General features: G+C 40.1%; 1 protein-coding gene across 1 annotated transcript in view; it reads left to right on the forward strand.

Moving 5' to 3' along the window:
* LOC115370427 (uncharacterized) overlaps positions 1-18,064 on the forward strand; it is a 57,627-nt gene extending 39,563 nt beyond the window's left edge. Inside the window, exon 7 of the mRNA XM_030067443.1 lies at positions 17,991-18,064. Within this exon, the coding sequence (XP_029923303.1) occupies positions 17,991-18,064 (74 nt within the window). The remainder of the gene's footprint in view (positions 1-17,990) is intronic.
* Positions 18,065-19,776: the final 1,712 nt, after the last annotated feature.

The following is a 19,776-nucleotide window of genomic DNA, read 5'->3' on the forward strand; positions in this document are numbered from 1 at the left end:
AGCAGATCACGGGCAGATTGTTGGAGCAGATACAAACGCAGCATCTCTCTCTCATCTCTCATTTTTATTTGATTTTTTGCATGGAAGAAGGACTAGCAAAGTCTCTCTCTCTCTCTCTCCCTCTCTCTCTCCCTCCCTCCCTGAAATGATACATGTTTATTTGCATACAGAGCCGAGGACAATCTGGCAGGCCCTAGATGCATTTGGAGATGCATGTTAATGCCAGGTGTGGCTCTGCCCACTTCACAACTCTGTTTGGTAGGTAGCATGTTTGGAGAATGTAGCAAAAGTCGCTGTACATTGCTGTGTATATGTATGTATATATGTGTATGTATATATGTGTGCATTAATGACTGTGTGCTAACAATACCTTCCTTTAAATAATGGAAGTGCCAGCTTTATGCTGTGCAATATTTTAAAGAATATGGCAGGCTGGCTGATATGTATGCTTGTGTGTGTGTGTGTGTGTGTGTGTGTGTGTGTGTGTGTGCGTGCGTGCGTGCGTGCGTGCGTGCGTGCAGTGTGCAGCTTCCCTATCTTTCCATGTGGTAATTGCCTGATAATTATTATTCATCATAGAGTCTTTGATCATAGAGCCCTTCACCAATATTAATATTATTATTATCATCTACTGAGGAGAGTGAGGATGGTAGAGACAGAGGGGTAGAAGAAGAAGAAGAAGAAAAAAGAAGAAGATGAATGAAAAAAGAGAGATTCAGAGAGAGAGAGAGGGAGCAAGGGAGAAAACTAAGACAGATAAAGAAAGAAAAGTGTGATGGAGAGTTATAAAGGGAAAGTACCATAAAAAATGGAAAAAATGATCATGTGTGTGCAACAGAGATAAAGAGAGAGCAGGGAAGGCAGAAGGTGAGAGGACAGATAAAATCTGGTAAACAGAGAAGGTAAAACAAGAAAGAGTGCAATAAAAGGTGATAAAGAGGAAGAGTGAGAGATACATTTGTGGAAAGGGAGAGAGAAGGGAGTGTAGAAGAGATGGTGAGGAAAGAGGGCGAGAAAGTGTGAGCGTTGTCACGTTTTCTTACTTTTCTTATGCAAAGGTTCATACAGCATCCAAGCTTAATATTCTGTGGAGCATTAAAGTCTTACCTGTCACTGAGCATTTTTATTTCCTACAGAGAACCACGGCCTTGGACTGGGAGGTGCCTGCCCTCATTCTGATCACTTCATCCTTTGTTTTTTTAATGAGTCCCAATGTCTGTCTTATCACATATTTTACATATTTTACATTTTTTCATTAATTTCAGGTCTACTTTCTGCAGAGAATCAGATGTCTGTGTGAAAAATACAATCAACAGAAGAGAGCAGAAAAAGTACAGAAAAGCAGAAAGTTAATCCAGGCAGAAAAGCTCTGCCTGGATTAACTTTACACTTTTTATTTATTTATATTTTGCTCTTGATCAGATCATTTTACTGACTGTAGAATATTAGGGAAATAGATTAAAATATTTTTTGGTGATTATCTGTTTGCTTGTTCTGGCAGTTTACACCAAATGTTGCAATGTGCATTGCACTTCAGACTGCACATACCATTAAACACTTCTCTTTATTGTATTAAACTCATGTTTCTGTCTTCAAGCTTGCATTTGATATTTTGCCCACAATCAGTTAAAGCCTTTGTGAATGTGAGCACAAACAAATAATTGATTATTTGTTCATACCCCTCACTGATTTGTTGACAATGGAAAATTGGGGTTGCACACTTCACTATAAATTACCCCTCCAGACAGCAGAGAACAGAAGTTTAGGTCTGCCGCTTCAAGCAGAGCAGAGCAGAGCAGAGCAGAGCAGAGCAGAGCAGAGCAGAGCAAGGGCCAGCAAATTAGGGGCCAGTCTGACACAGAGCTGTTGTTTTAGTCTGAGAACTGATGTCAGCTAAAAACTGTAAGTAAGTGAGGCATTTAAAAGTTAGCAGGCACCAGTGGCAGACTCAGGCTGTTTGAAGGGCAGGGGCGAAAAAATGAAAAAGGGTAGCTACTGCACAACAGATGCTCCCACCAGTGCACAAAAAGCTATGATGCACCATGTATGATCAAATAGTCTTTGTCCGAAATAACAATATTTGTACTACAATAATTGAATATAATTGTACTGTATATAATGTTGTGTTATAACACAAGATTATATATAGTGTACCACCCCCACCCCCCCAAAGCATTTTCAGCAATTTGGCAAGTGTTGCAGGCATTTGATTCATGTGAACTTCGGCCCTACATATACATTCATTTAACTCCAGTAAATGTTTGATAGGAGAAAAAAGGAGAATCAGATGTATAGCATGATGAGTCAGAGGTTAAAGGTCAGACAGACAGATATGGACAGAGAGGTCCCTCATTCCTTGTTATATCAATGCTCCAGATGTAGACTGCAGCTCCATTCCCTCCATGATGAATGTCTGTGAACACACACCACAGTGAACAGACAGTTTTAGAGCTTTGTGGACTGACACGTGCTTCTAGGGGATGTGAGTCCATAGCCCAGAGGAATCAGCCTGTACTCCCCTGTGGAGGCGCTGCTCCATGTATTAGGTGTGCGATCATATTCACATCTCTCCATGCAGGCCTGTATGACAAGCACTCTCTGCTTGTCTTATCATATCAAATGTTAAATTTGAAGAAAGGGACAGCTTTGCACTTTTTGACAAAGCTCCTCAGAGAGAGAGAGAGAGAGAGAGAGAGAGAGACCCTGGGGACACTTTCAGACCACTTTTCTGTCTCTATTTTTTTCATCACTTTGCTTTCTGTGCACCACACACAGTTTTAAACTTTTTTTGGAACGTGCTCCCTCGGGTGGGGCTACCAGCTCAAAGAAAAACTAGGACTGCAAGCTGTTATGAATGGGGCTGGCCAGTGAGTCACTAATTAAGCACAAGTATGTAACTAAGTTGAGGTATGCATAATAATATCTCTAAGTAAGTATACTAAGCAAGTGAGTATGAGTACTCAAGTACTGAAGTACAAACAAGCGTGAATTTGTGGTGGCACTGTGCAGTACCATTTACTGTCAGATATTTTTGATTAAATGAAAAACCCCACAATAATTTATGAAGGTCTACTCTCTGACTCTGTAGTGATTTTTGTTCAAAGTGTGTAAAACTACTTAGACTAATTTCATCATAAAAACCTGGTGGTGGACTGGTGGTGGATCATTTAGTGTCAGTATACAAAAGCTTCCTCTTGTTTGTACCAGCACAAATTTCAGAGCTTGAGCATGTATCATTGATTTTTTTTAATGATCTTCATATGTCTTAAACTTAAGATCACTGCTATCCACAGTATGTTTACTTGGCAACTTGCATGGCACCATGTGTCAGTTCTGAATAACAAAACACAAGCCACCTACTGTTTTTCCCCCCTCTCCACAGTAAATTTTATCACAAGGACAATGAACCAGGTACTATGCATTGTTTATTTGGTCTGGGATTTATCCCAATGTAAATAAGGTCAGACCTGCCACCATCAGAACTATTTGCCCCAAACTTGAGCGGGCATAGTTTAAGAATACGGGAACACAGCTGTGTGCCAAATTTGGTGCATTTTCATGCACAGGAAGTTCAACTGAGAAAGAAAAATACCACATACAAATATATGAAGTTGCAACCCTAAATGTTTCCATCTCTATATGCATTCTAAAAGGAGGATTCTGGAGGATTCTTGTAAAATCCTAGGGTAATCTTAGTGTTTCTTGCAATAACAAAATATCCCTAAAAGCAGTAGTTAGAATAAGAGTTCATATAAGTAATATTCGAGTTGCTGAACCATAGATTAAGGGATTGTTCAAGGAAAACAGCCTCAAATTCTGTTAAAATCTGTTCAACGTTCAAATCTGAAGATCCCTGACTGAGCATTTGACCAGGGTCTTTGAACTTTTGGAGTGTGGGGGGCCTGCATGGTGAGGCCTCTGATGGTTTCATCATTCTGGATGTTAAATCTAAGAGAAGGAATCTGAAAAGAGGAACAGTTTCATACATTTTTGAAATGTAGTGTGCTATCCATCGTGGGTACATGCCTCTAGATCCTTTAAAAAATCATGATAAACATCTTGGAAAATAAACTGGCCTCTGCACATCTTCTGGTGATGTTAGTGCTTAAGAAGGAACTGAACCCCTACCCATGTCAGTGTCAGAGCCTGGCTTGGCCAGCAGCACAGAGGGCTCTTTAGAGGGTATGCTGAATGTTGACGTCTTGTAATGACTGTGTGATTTTCATCTCTCTCTCTCTCCCGATGACATCTGCTCTTTGCTTGAGTAGCTTTCTGCTCCACTGGTGCAGCCTCTCCAGAGAGCTGGAAGTGGATGAGAGAAGTCCTCCATTCCCGTTAGAGCTACAGCCTCACAGCTTTAGCTTTAGTGTATTTGCACCCCCATGCAAAGATAAAACCACTTAAGGAAGAGAGCAATAAAAAAGAACTATGGGATAAATGAGCTAAAGAATCCCTCAGAGGCTTGGTGAAATGTCTCACCTCAAACAAAACAAGTCTCACCTCAAACATCGCAATGACAGTAACACCGGAACTGAACTACAGAAACAAATTTATGCCAGGGCTCAGCAAGAACAATGGTACAAAATGCATAAACAATAATTGTAGACAATACTGCACTGTAGGACTCACCAAAGACTACAATAACGGGTTACTTTGTAAGATAGGTTATCACTTGGACTTAACTGGACTGGACTGGACTCATTGGGAGGTACTGTAACTCCGGTAAATCTGGGGGTTTATTTCTGTTTCCTTTTACCTTCTTTTCTCTATTTTAGTTTTGCAACGAACTGAAATTGAACTGTCTCCATGAGCTCAGTTGAATTTACTTTATTTTTTGAAGATGGGACTGAGTTGAACTGTTTAACAGAAGGTGACTTTGTGTTGGGAATTTTGGGGGGTTGAAACTGCAGACTGGATTTTGTTTTTTTCTGGAAGGGACTGGCAATCGCTTTCTCTGTTGTTTTTTCCTGTTGCTGCCTTTCCTGTTGCTGACTTCTTGGTTGATTCCTTGCCTATGATTTGCTTCAATACATTTAATTTGAACTGAAAACTCCTTGTGTTATTGAGTTGTTTGGATCTGTTGGCTTTGGTTAGGTGCTTTTATGGGTTCAAGAAAGGGGTTTTGTTACTTTTCCTCATTTTTTTGAACCTTATGTACAGTTGACTAATTGGCAAAAAAAATACTGACTCACACCCTGATGACGTATTGCTAGGCGCTGACCTAACTGGCACCCCAAGCATCCCAGTCGTACCGTTACAACTTGCCAAAATGATTGACACTTGACAGCAGGGTGGGAATTATACCACGGCCATGACGGCCATGGCCGTAGTTGCCCCTTGCTTTGGCCGTAGTGCCCTGAAAATATTTGTATCCCTCGCGGCCAATTTGGCCGGTGTGCCCAAAGGAGTCAATCTCTCAAGGTTATGAATGCAAGAAAATCCCGAGGTGAAAAAAAGCGAATCCCGACCGAAAATGAATTGAATTTCCGCTCAGGTCGGTGACTTTAAAGCAAAGCAATGTTTTGCATGCGAGCGCAACAAGGGCGGACTGGCGTATGGGGAAACCGGGGATTTCACCAGTGGGCCGGGCCACAAGACGCAAAAGAAAAAGAAAGTGGAAAAAGTCTAGCGCAACGGCTAACAGCGTCAGGCAGCTATTGTTGTGACAGGCTCCGCACTTCACTCCACACTCCACTGGATCAGCTGGAGAGGTCAGGAAATGAAGCTGGTCAACGTCTTGGGCCGTCAAATGTCTACAAGACTACCTGACAAACACCGGGCAAACAGCTGATTTCTCACCTGTAAGGAAAGAAGAGCTAAACAAGATCCACGAAGATTCCAAGGAAAATCTGCTGAGGCAGATTCAGCACCACGGACAGTACTTGTTATTAATGTGTTAATGTTCAGTTATCAGTTATTAATTAGCCTATTAATCATAGGCCATTGATTTAATTAATTCGTCAATTTGTTTGCATCTGTACATTGAAATGAACATTTAATAAATCAACACATCTGTGAAAACTGTGGTCTTTATTTCAGAGGTAAATTGATAACAGCCTGAAAAGGTGATTCTATAACTCTGTTCAGCCTTAATGTGACTGCTTACTGTCCTTACTTTTGCTGCTTAGCCACATTAATCGGAGCTGACGTTAAATTGGGGGAGTTTATTAAAAGATCTCATGTGTTTCCACTGAAACGGAGAGAAAACCAGCAAAAAACTTTGATATTTTGAGAGCGAAATGCCCACAGTATGGATACATTTTGATTATACATTTTATTTTGTTGGTAATAGTTGTGTAATCGCATTGTATTTTGTATGAGTTTTTTTTTTTTTTTTTAATTGTATGAAGTCATGATTTTCATTCATAGTATAGGTTAAAAGTCAAAGCATTTTACTCAATGGCCTTGGTGCCCTGGCATGTGGTCTTAATGCCCTCAAAAAAGTTGCAACACCAAAGGCCAAATGGCCTTGCCCCTAAAACTGTGTAATTCCTACCCTGCTTGACAGGCATGAGCACAAAATCACTACTAAACTGCTAATTCTGACAATAACCTTTAAATGAGCTTTTAAATACATGATGTGTGCCTAGTTTAGCCTTAGATTTCTGTAACATCCATAAAGACAAAAAAAAACAAAAAAAAACAGCTCAAATCCTAACCAAGGCAAGGCACTGCAGACCCCAGAATCTAAAACGTCTGTGCCATTCAAAAACTTGCCCATCCTTTTATTTTTTAAGGGCCAAAACAGCCGTGGGCTACACTACAAATTATGTAAAAGCTGTATTATCAGCAATTACACTTCCTAAGACAAGTCAAACATGGAGAACTGGGACAAAATGGAAGGCGGTAATAGGCTCAGTGGGAAACGGGCAAAAAAAGCAACTGAGTTTGAGATGAGTGAGCATTTGACTGCACTTCACACAGGATACAGAGCCTCTTTCATGTGAGATCTGCAACAAGTCGAACTCAGCTCCACTTCTCCTGATGCACCACTTTTCCTGGGCTATAACACTTTGTGAAGGTCATTTTGTAGCCTCAAGGAAAGCAAGCACATATGGGCCACCTGCAAATGTGGTAGTACATTGCTGCTCACACTGTACACTGCTGTATTTTACAACCACAAATACTCACAACTTTAGGCATAAGGGAACATGACGCCAAGTGTAAAATCTAATGATACGAACACAACAGCAACACAGTAAACAAATCTCCATCTTAACAAGTCATTCAGCCTCATTTTCACTGTTCAAAACCTGTTTTTCTTCACACAAGGTAAAAAAAAAAAAAAAAAAATCTGCCAGTGGGATGAGATAATCCCACTTGTTTCTGACAATAATCAACTTGTTTCTAGAATTTGCTTGAATCAAGTGCCATTTTCCTGATCCCAGTGGGCTGATCTGACTTATTCTGTCTTGTTTCAACATGTTTTTATTTGTTCCAAGAGAAAATTCCTGAAACAAGAGAAACTGAATTGGAAACAAGAGGGATTATCTAATCCCACTCATAGATTTTTCACTGAATATAATATTTAAAAGATTTGGTAAAATGGATTTTTTTTCAGTGAAAAGAAGAATAGTGTTAGGTGAGTCAGCATAGAGAGAATATCTATCTATCTATCTATCTATCTATCTACCTATCTACCTACCTACTTTAGGTGTACAAGTGTGTCAAATTCCAGGCAGAGTGGTTCCATTCCCACTGAAACTGTACAGTCATGTGGGACTTTAAGGTGCTTTGAATAAATGGATGTAGCAAATAGTGTAGAAAATTGAAAACAGTCTGGAATACTCAATGAGTGGCTCTAAGAGGACGCAATCGCCCTCGACACACACACACACACACACACACACACACACACACACACCCTCCTTCAGTGATTGGCTGAGAGTGGACCTCTTCCCTTCATCTTCCCTGTTCTGCACTAATCAGATGGAAATTACAGAGGGAACAGAGAATCTCTCTCTCTCACTCTCACTCACACACACACACACACACACACACAAACTCCATCCTAGCTCCTTAGGGGTGCAGTGCTCACCCTGGTCTATTCTCAGAAGGAATGGCACACAATTAAAGTTTAACAGCTAGCATGGTTCTGTGCATGTGTGTGTGTGTGTGTGTGTGTGTGTGTGTGTGGGACAGAGATGAAATGATTGAGAGACAGAGCAGCAGAGGGACTGTCTGTGGGGAACATGCTGTGCATTGTCCTGATGTGTGATCATCAACGTCGTCATTTCACAGAGCCCGAGCCTCAGCCCAGGTTCTCCCTGAATATTAAACACATTATGCAGCCGTCCAACCAGGAAACAGAGTGGGCCCCTTGGGACAGACTGAGGCAGTAAAACCACCATGGTCATTCCCATCAGGACCACCCACACAGCAGAAGGATTCAGTCATGGTGCAGAGTAAACAGAGCGGCTGCAAACCGCAGGCTCTGCTGCACCGACATGCTGATGTTCTGTTTTAACTCGGGGGATGGAGGAAAAACACTGCTGCCATTACAAGTGATGCCCCGTGTATGTGTGACATCCTAACAAAACCTAAAGAGAGGGGAGAAACAGGCTTTCCCACAAACCATACACAAAAGTGCAAGCCCTTCTTGAATTTTTATTTAGATCAGAGATGTCAGTAATACAGCCCGTAAGCCAAATCAGACCTGCTATCAAATTATTTTTAAACCAAATCGAATTTTTAAAAATTGGAATATTTGCATCCAATTGTTATCAATTATGTATAATAAGAAAAAAGAAGTGTCTATGATAAATTGATAAATACATGATAAATGAATTAGACCTAGCACTACAAACTATCCACTGGCCACAAGTTAAACCCAGCAGGCTAGCTGCTGCTGTTAGTTTAGCAAAGCTGCTGTCAGAAAGTGAAAGGCCACCTTGGAATGTAGAATATTTCAGAAAAGACAGACAGATGAGTATTTTCTTCTGGGAGGTAAATGGCAAACCTGCCTGCTGTATATTTGTTGTATTTCTCTCTGCTGCTTTATGTAATTCAACATTATGTGTTTTTTTCATGAGTCAACATGCAGTTTCTCATTGACTTGTCAGTGAAAAATTGATTGATTTAAAATTATAAATCAGAACGCTGCCTAAAAAATCCATGTGTCGACTGATGTTAGCAAAAATATTGTGGCCCTTGTGAGGTTTCCTTTGAACGGCTGCCTAAAACAAGTCTGACCCCCCTGATGTAGATCCTTCTACATCAGTGTCATTCTGCAGTTTGACTTTGAGGTGAAAACACTTTCTAACTGAAGAGAGGCGCAAAAGCAGGAAGTTCATCTTCCTGCAGCACAGGCAGCAACGGCAAACTGCCATGCATAAAAAGATGGCTGACACACCTTCTCTTCCCCTGGTACTGCAGCTGCCACAGCTGGAAGCATATTAATATTCTGAAACTCAACTCAACTCAACTCAACTCAAACTTTATTTATAGAGCACATTTAAAACAACCGGGGTTGACCAAAGTGCTGTACAGATTAAAAGCAGCACAGATGATAGCAATAATTACAATAAATAAAATAAATACTAAAAATACAAAAAAATAAAATAAAATAAAATACTAAAAATACATAAACACAGTACTATAAAACAGAATAAAACAAATTAAAATTAAATAAAAAATTTAAAAAATTTGCCAATAGTCCACTTAGACTCGATTAAACCTAACTTTAACTTAAAAAATATTCAGCGAGTGCCACTTTGGCCCATGACAATGTCATTTTCTTTTCTTTTCTATTCTTTTCTTTCTTTCTTTCTTTCTTTCTTTCTTTTGGAAGGTTCAGTCACTACAAAAGAATATGTTAAAAAATATTTTTTAAAAAAGTAAATAAAATATTTTAAAATTAAGCAAAAAAAAATCTGTATAGTGCAAAAATAAGAAAACAGAAATTTACAAAAAATAAAATAGAAAAATAGAAAATGTTTTAAAATTATAAGAAAACAGAAATTTACAAAAAAATAAAATAGAAAAACAGAAACTGTTTTAAAATTATAAGTATTAATGTAAATTTAAAAGTAAAAAATATAAACAATTAAAAGAATCTTTTTATTTTTTTTAAAAAATCTATTTGAAATTTTGAAATTGACACAGCACTGTAATATGTATACTCTCTGAGATAAGTGTGCAACTGCTGAAGAAAACAAGGCATCTTTCTAGGCCACTAGAAAGAGCAGCAAACGCCCACTCTCTACAAGCACCTTAAGGTGGTATGGGGAGCATCTTGTGCACCATATGTCATCTGCTGTGTTATTTTTGCCCACAGACGTTTTGTGTGCTCTTTGACCATCTTTAGTTTGCTGTTCCCACATGAACGTCATCTCACTGGTGGCTTCACCACCTGAGCCCCTCTGAAAGCCAAAACACGACTTGAACCCTGACTGAGTGTTGTGGGTTTGGCTCCTGAGAGAATGAGGAGTTTCTCAGTCCTCTGTTTTGCCTCTTTTGGTTCAGTTTGTATTCATTCCATCTTTTGTCAGGGCACTGCAGCTCTCACCTTTACTATCCTCCTCCTATTGGTGGCTAGTAATGTAGGGGCTCCAAGAACTGGAGCTTATTCTGCACAGCTTTGACTGTGGCACCCATTGTGAGTCACTCTGGATATGTTAGCTAAATGCCTGAAACACAGGGTTTTATACAGATACTTTTTTTTCCCCTAAAAACGACTATATGTTTTGAACTAAAGCCCTTCAGTAGAAGAAGATAAGAAAATAGCCAGAGCAAAATATAGCAGTGGGCTGAACTTTGGAACATGAACTTTTGCTATTGTGACCTCATGGTACAGGCATCAGCATTGGTAAAGATACCTGTAAGATACCTGAATGTCCATGTTTTTGGACACTGGACAGCACTTTGAGTTTTTACTGTCTAATTCCCTCTCTGATACCTCTTTTACACTGAGGGTTCAATCGGGGTTTATTTATATATTTATTTTTTTGGTTCATTGGTTTCCAGGAACAAGCGCTGATTTTGTGTTTGAAAGGGTGGATTGACGACTGGCTCAGTGTCATGGGTTGGACACGGGTCAGAAAGGGGTCGATTTCAAAGTACATGGCGCATCACCTGTGTCACTAACAACTGGGGCAGGAGAAAATATCTCAGTGGTTTCAAATGGGGTGCTGTGAGTTTAGCAGAGGTGCATTGTCATTTTACACAGCCTGTAGTGATTAAGGCAGAAAGACAGGCAGAAGACACTAAAGGCAGAAACTACTCATAACCTCATAAACTGAACTTATCAATAAAGCTCCCAGTCTGTCTCTGTCCGTGAGCTTGCTGGTTCCACCACATGCAGGCGGGCTCGTTATGGCGAGCAGGGGATTAAAATCAGTGGGTCAATATATTGATTTATATAGCATCATCTTATGTGTCGAGTGCATCATGTGTTTATAAATACAAATACTGTCAATTTCTTCCAAATTAAATTTTAATAGCCACATCAAACCAGTAAGCTTGTCATCTTATTACCATCTAAAAATGCTGCGAGAGTCAGAGGATTGGTAGCATGCCTTTGTTTCCAGTACATTAGACCACTGCAATGGTTTGTTCTCAGGACTTTCAAAACGCTCTTCGCCAGTTCTGTCTGGCACTCCAACAAAAACTAAGAAACTCAACCACATTACATCAGTCCTAAAATCCCACCATGGTTACAGTCAGTCAATAAATTGTTTTGACAAGACTGCTTCCTATCTGCAAATTGCACAGCGGGTTTGGGCCCAATACCTCCCTGACATAGTTGTGTCATGCAAACCTTCAAGGAGTCCTCTTAGGTCATGTGGGACATGTCTGCTGGCTGTCCCAAGTGTTAGAATAAAACACAGTGAAGCGATGTTTTGTTAACTTGCAGCACAGACTTGGAATAACCTCCCAGATGACATTCAACAAGCCAACACTTTTGATTACTTTTAAATCTAAACTTACAGTAAAACTTTAATGTTCTGCACTGCTTATTCTGCCATGTAATTAAACTGCTGCTGAACTGCCTCTTTCTATTTTTCCTTCAAAGCCGTTGATATTACTGCATTTCTATTATTCTGTAAAGCACTTTGAATTGTCTCTGTGTATGAAATGTGCCTATATAAATAAAGCTGCCTTGCCCTGCCAATGTCCCAATATCCACTTTCAGCAGCAAACACTAAGTGCTCTTTCTGTCTACTTTATCAACTGAAATACTGTAACCCTTCACTAACTATGTTTTCCTTAGGTTACAGGCTGATTTTCCCACCATTTCATCAACCATTTCCTCTATTTCACCAGGCATAATTAACCAATCAATCACCAGCTATTTTCACTATGTAACAGTGGAAATCCACCAACCATTTGCCAGTCATTTGGATTATTTCACCAGCCTTAATTATCTAATCAATCACCATTTTTCCCACTATCCTACCGGCCAATTAAGCCTTTTCTCTATGAGACTGTGCCATATGGTGGTTGGTTACTTACAAAACTACCAGGTAGGAAGCAAACTCGCTAGCCCCCAGTCAAATAGTTCCCATTTTGCATTTGGCTGGTGGTAATTTCCCACTCTGCTGGTCACCATTTGTAATTATGTCATATATAAACGGACCACATCAAGAATTAGCGCATTAAAAATTCCATTACAAATGACCTACCTGACTTTCTTAGCAGAGTGGGAAGTCCTCAGGTAATACCAGTCCTTTGTGAATTCACATTCCAGTCACATCACTGGCCTCAGGGTTACAACGGGATGACAAGTTAACAAGGACACCCTCCTACCTGGAGGAATGGAGAGAAACAGAGAAAGAGAAGGGTGGAGGAGGCAGAAGAGGGAAACAGAAAATGAATGTGGGGACAGAAAGATGAGAGAGAGAAATGTCAACATGTTGCATCATTAATTCATTAGCATTCCTAATGCCTGTTTTCTGTCCCTCCTGTCACTTCACCCCCCAATCTCTCCTTTCCCTCCCCTTGTTTCTCTTGCCCTCCCTCTGGTGCCGCTTTGCTCTCTGCTTTGTCTCACTTTCCCTTCTTCAAAGCTCCTCAGCAGGAAATAAATGTCAAGGTAAGCAAATCCTCATCTCGTCAGTGTTAGTATTGGAACACACAGGTGCAGACTGCCCCTGGATATACTGAAAGGTTATTTAGTTTTTAACATGAATTCAGACTGGGATTCATATTATAATGACTGATACTCAATCCTCAACCTTTACAATAAATTCTCAACTGAGATATTGTGGACTAGGCAAGGCTGGGAGTGGGAGAGAGGCTGATTGGCTGATTTGCTGGGAAAATCTGGGTGGGGAAATTGATTGTGAAGCACATAATAATAATCAAGGTGTACCAAAAGTAAAAATCCACCTGAAAACATTTTAATAATCAACCACTATTTGTGTCACACCTTGAAATTCTTGGATCATTTTGTTGTTTGGTGTATTTTTCTTGTTCTGGTTAGTAACTAGTCAAAAATAGATGACATTTTTGTTACTTTTATAGCAGAAAATATTTTAATGATCTAAGACACCAGTGGACAATGTCAAGTTCTGTTGTCAGTCCCCCACACTCACAGAGCAAGGCCACCATTTTTCACTGTAGTTCAACAACCGTACAGAGAGATTTCCTTTGCAGAAGAGGACAGAGAGGAGAAGCACACAGACCAGAATGAAATGCTGGTAAAAAAAAATATATATATATATTTAAAAACAAACAAACAAACGAAAAAAAACTGAATGAAAGTGTGACTAAAACATACCACAACACTGAGATCTGATATACTTCAAATATGCTGCTCAAAAAATGAGCCTCAGTCACTTTTAATGGTAGAAGAGAAACTGAGGTGCCCTATTTTCCCCCACTTATAATCCAACAGTGGAATGAAATTTGTTCAAGCCCTATTTCTGGTTACTGTTTCAAGGTATCCTGCGAACGGCAGGATATCAGTGACTGAAGTGCAAGTAGATGAGGCAGGTTGAGAGAAAGTGGACATAAGTAGAAGTAAAGAAGTGAATTCCAACACTTCATCACGAAATATCTCCTGGAATGTATCAAACTTTGAAGATTAATGATATAAAACAGTGGAAGAGTGCCTGAGGGAGCAACTGGCCTAAAAGTTTAATGTGACAGGAGGAGTGTGGGTGAGTGCTCACCTGAGTTTAATAGCAGGAGGTAGTGTGGGAGGTAGTGTGTATTGTTTAATAGATTTCATTTAAGATTCTGTTCTCTAATGAACTTGGAAATTTGAGGGAATTTAGCTTTAACTTTGACTCTTGTTGTATGGTAACTTTTTGTTGACTTTGGTTTGGACAGTCATAACAAAATTGAACCCAAAGAAACATAAAGTGCTGTAATAATAAAATGATAAAATATGTCACTTCAAGAAAAAAAAAGACAAGAAACAGTCATTTTTGTAGCTGAAAGAAAAAGTGTCTAATAATTTTCATTTCAGAACACTAGAAAAAATGAACGAAACAATAATAAAGGGCAAAATTAAAAGGCACCATTTATTTGAATAACAGTGTTTAAAAGAGACCAGAACAAAGCATGATGGAAAATTGTAGGAAGAAAAGAAAAAACAAATATAAAATGGGAGTTGAATTCTGATAGCTCTGGAGAAGAACATGTTGTCACATAGGAAGAGAGGAACAGAGGTGTTGAGTAGGAGGGTGTGTGTGTCTGTGTGTGTGAGAGAGAGAGAGAGGGAGAGGGAGAGAGAGACTGTGTGTGTGTGTGTGTGTGTGTGTGTGTGTGTGTGTGTGTGTGTGTGTGTGTGTGTGTGTGTGTGGGTGTGTGTGTGTTAGACTGCAAACCCGACCTGAGCCTGAGAGCATAGCAAGCGAGCCCGACAGGCATAATTTTTTTTTGTGTCCAAACCCAACCTGAGCCCCAGATTTTGCTTGTCCTCCATCGCTAGCTACATTTATCGCCTAAAAAGCCCACGTGTTGCCTTCAGTGTGGTCAGGTAAACTCCACCACGGGAAGTTCCCAATTACTGTCTGTACTGTGCAACTTCACTACATCGTTTCTAAAGTTTTGTCCAAGCCCGGCCTGACCCACTGGGTCCCAACAGGTCCTGACGGGCTCAGGCTGGGGATCCACACCCTAGTGTGTGTGTGTGTGTGTGTGTGTGTGTGTGTGTGTGTGTGTGTGTGTGTGTGTGTGTGTGTGTGTGTGTGTGTGTGTGTGAAGACAGAATGTCTGGAGGAAGTAGGAAGAGAGAGTGTAAGTGTGTTGAATCATGGCAGAGAAACTTCAAGAGGTTTTGTTCATCAGACAGGTCCTAATCTGTTCTTGAAATTACACCAGAATGCAGGGAATTGTAGCTTTGACAGGAAGCTGTGTGGCCAAATGAATCAAATAAACAGCAGGTACTTGAGGAGAACATGAAAATATGAAACTCCTTTAGAAGTGATGATATGTGTCAAAAAATAAATGAATAAACAAATAAAAATAAAAACAATATTCTGAAATAACCCTGAATGGAAATTCTCTGGATTTTCTTTGAGGAAAAGGGAGCAATGATGAGACAGTAATAAGAACACTGAGTTAGCTATGGTGATCATCAGTCAATTATTATAAGACATCAAAACCACCAACATTTGTGATTTTACGTGGCCTACCACTATGTGACTGAGTTGCTGTCGTTCCTAATCGCTTCCACTTTGTTATAGTACCACTAACAGCTGATTGTGGAATATTTAGTAGTGAGGAATTTCACCACTGGACTTATTGCACAGAAAGGCAAGAGAGAGGAGCTGTAAAACTATATTTAGCAGACCACAGGTCCTCAAAACCACAAATACATCATGCCAGGGATATCAACAGTTAAAATAAAACCCTGAAAAAGTGTACAGCATTTATTTATTTATTTAATTTTAAACTTGGAGATTAGAAGATATAGTTTCATCTGCACTTTATTTCAATTCTATTTGGTCTTATTTTTTTGTTTAATTGGAAACTTTTGTTATTTTGAATGTATTTACTTTATCACCACATAATTTTATTCATCAAATTTCTAATTTTTCTTTTTTTTAGAGTCCCTCCTTTTTGCTGTGACTTGAGCCTTTAAACTTGTTCTTAAATGTTTTTGTGATGATCACATTGTCCCATGTAATCTATTTGACAAAGTTTTATCTTAGTAATTGCAAGTGGATTTGATTTAGTTATTGAATACAAATTCATCCAAGAGTAAGATCAATTAAACGTGTTAATATCTGAATGGGCCCCGGGCCACACTGTACTGGAAAACTTGGGCCCCAAGGTCAAAAATGTTAAGAACCCCTGGACTAGACTGACATAGTCAACTAAACAACTGTGTCCCTGCACTCTCTGCTGCTAGGGGACAGAGGGGGACAGAGGGGGAGAGGGAGACTGGTGGCCTGTGTGCAGTAGAACCTATAGGAACAGGTACTGAACTATTCAAAGTGAATGAGGAATCAGAGGAGCCAGCAGACAGGTGTTTAGGGGGAAACAGCTTGTCTGTCTGTCAGCACTTCTCTGACTGACAGCTGGATTAGCATTAGCACAACAGGGGGGATTAACATTAGCATGGTCAGACATTACACAAAAGGGGATTAGCCTTAGCACGAGTCAGTGCTACTGGCTAAGAGATTAGAATTAGCAATAGTTTGACCCTGAGCTACACAGCACAAGATTAGCATTAGCTTGACCCCATACTAAACAACAATAGATGAGCACTAGCATTAGCCCGGCCCCATGCTAGACAGCCAGGGATTAGCATCAGCCTTAGCATGACCCACTGCTACCACAACAGCAGCTTTAGCAGCAGATCATCCCACTGATGTGAGGCGCTGGATTAGCTGGGAGTTTGGACAGGTGTGAGAAAGGCTGCAGAGCCTCAGGTTTACTAAGCAGATTACAGATCAGAAGGCTCAAAGTTAGCTCGAGGGCTAGCACTGGAAATCACTGATGGACAACACCAAATCAATTTGTTTGAATCAATCTGAACCAACAAAAGCTTCAGAGGTTTATGGTTATCTATTTTGAGACAATACCATTGATATTTAAACTTATTCAGCCATGGTAAAATATAAAATCAGCAAAAGATCTGCCATAATTAAATATAAAGTAAATATATTAGCATGACAACTACCACAAGAAAATGACAGGGACCAAAAAAACAAAAAACAACAACAAAACAACAACAAACAACAACAAAACAAAACAATGGATGTGGAACTGGAACTGAAAACAATGAGGCCTACATTATTCCCCCAGAGGATCACATGTAACAGTATACATGAGAGGGTCTGTAACTGTTTATTGATTCATCTCCCAGATGAATCAATAAACAGTCATGGATTGTGAATCATGAATCATGGATGTTGTTAGACATTAAGTGCAGGAGGAACTTCAATTGAGGATATATGAAGATATGCAGGTAGATTGTCTTGTTTCTCTTGCTCTTCATTTTCAAATATGTGTGATGTGGTATTTTAAAACGTTCTGATGTCTGATGAGCTTACTGTCTCTTTATATACTGAGATTTCTCATTTTTCTTTTGCTAAAACTTGTTTTGTTTCGTTTTTCTTTTTGTCTAACAGTGTGGAGGTTACCTTGGTTTGGCTTTTACTAACTTTTTGCAACTGTGAGCTGTACTATGAAGGGCTTTTCAAAGAGCCACAATTATCATTATATTTCTCCCAATTCCAAATCTAAAATATTCAAAAAGATCATTTCAATATTTGCTCCCAAGATAAAAAAGAAAATTTGAGACGTTTCCCCAACTCAATTTCTATACAAAAAAAAAAAAAAAACGATCGGTGGTGCAACATGACTATCAGGGTATTGTTGAGACAATAAACCATATTTATATCTCAGGAGTGAGAATTTTTTGACCCTGTTACACAAGCGTCTGGCAAGTGCCACTTCTAATTACAGAGAAGCAGCCATTGGTGCTGTGAGCAGGGTTTGAGGAGCGAGGCTGTGACATCCTGCTGTGACTGTGTTAGCATGGAGCGCACAGAGCTGAGACCTGTGCTGCCGCTTTCTGTTTTTCATGTCAGGAAAAGAGTGTGGGGGTGAACACTACAATTATGCCATGGAAGGAGAGAAGAGTTTCAAGGTGTCTCGCTCTTAAGGAGGCTAAATCTGCGTCTGGTAAACTTCAAGGACATCAAAAGCCTCGGAGGGATGCTTCGCTATATTGCTGCCATGGCAGAAAAAAAAAAAAAACCTGCAGTTTTTTTTTTTTTTTTCTTTTTTCGTTTTCGTACTTGCAATGAAACTTTACGCTGTGATTCGAGCGTCAAGTTTCATGAACCTTGAAATGTCATTAAAAGACAGATAGAGGTAAAAGAAGAAAGTGAGACAGAGAGACATTAGAGATGGGAAAATCACTCCTCCAATTATAGAGTTTGAAACGCAAGTGGTAGCACGGGAACAGACACCGAGGTGACAGACAGAAGTCAGCGTATTATCCTCTGCGGCTCACAACTTTCCCATCATTTCTCTTCGTCTTCCTTTCTTAGCCTCATTTTGTCTATTTTCCGTCACTCCTACTCTTGCACTTTCTCATCTTCTGCCTGTCTTCTCATCAGCGTTACTTCTTTTTCGTCTTCTCTCTCTTTTGCTCTCAGAAAATGTCTACTGCTCAGCCACTTGCCATTACTGAATGCTGCCTCTTCTCATGTTTAAACGGCACACACACACAGACACAGACACACAGCACACATATGCAGGCAGACAGAAATGCTGGGAGTTGTCTGTGCCCATGTTAAAGAGGGATTATTATAATGAGCTGTGCATTCAGTCAGATTATGGATGGTAGTATTAACAGAGATTTCACTGTGTATGGGAGGCCCCAAGCAACAGCAAATCACCTAGCCCATCAGAATAGAATAGAATAGAATGCCTTTATTGTCACTATACACATGTACAATGAGATTAAGAGCAGCTCCTTCAGTGCAAACATGGAATAATAAACAAAATAAAAAGATAGATTTCAATATAAATAAATGTAAGTAACATTAGATAAAATAAGTAAAATAAGTTATATATACACTATGAAGTTATATATACAGTATGAATTTTTAAAAAAAATATTGCACAGCATGGTCAGTGGTGATATTGCACATTTAAATAGTGTTTCACAGTAGGTGGTTGTGAGGTAGTCTGGGGGGTTGGGGGGGTTGGACTGTGATGTCAGTGCATGTGTGAGTTCAGAGTGGTGATGGCTTTTGGGAAGAAACTGTTCCTGAGTCTGTTTGTTTTGGTTCTGATGCACCTGTAGCGCCTCCCTGAGGGCAGCAGGTCAAACAGGTCAGAACCAGGGTGGGAGTTGTCCTTGACGATATTTGTTGCTCTACTGAGGCAGCGGGAGGTGTGGATGTCCATCAGGGACGGGAGAGGACAGCCGATGATCTTCTGGGCTGCCTTTCCCACTCTCTGCAGCCTCTCCCTGTCTGCCATGGTGCAGCTGCCGTACCACACTGTGATGCAGTAGGTCAGTAGGCTCTCAATAGATGAGCGATAGAAGGTCAGCAGCAGGGTGGGGGTCAGGTTGTGCTTCTTGAGGACCCTCAGGAGGTGAAGCCGCTGCTGTGCCTTCTTGATGATCACCGTGGTGTTGTCTGTCCAGGAGATGTCGGAGGAGATGAGGACGCTGAGGAACCAGAAGGTGTGGACCCTCTCCACACACTCGCCGTTGATGTAGAGGGGGGGCTGGGTCGGTGCTGAGCTTCCTCAAGTTGACAATGATCTCCTTGGTTTTCTTGGTGTTCAGAACCAGGTTGTTTTCTGAACACCAGGCTGCCAACTTCAGGACCTCCTCTCTGTAGGCTGTCTCGTCTC

Source organism: Myripristis murdjan, chromosome 13, assembly GCF_902150065.1.
Source record: "Myripristis murdjan chromosome 13, fMyrMur1.1, whole genome shotgun sequence".
NCBI classification, from domain to species: Eukaryota; Metazoa; Chordata; class Actinopteri; order Holocentriformes; family Holocentridae; genus Myripristis; species Myripristis murdjan.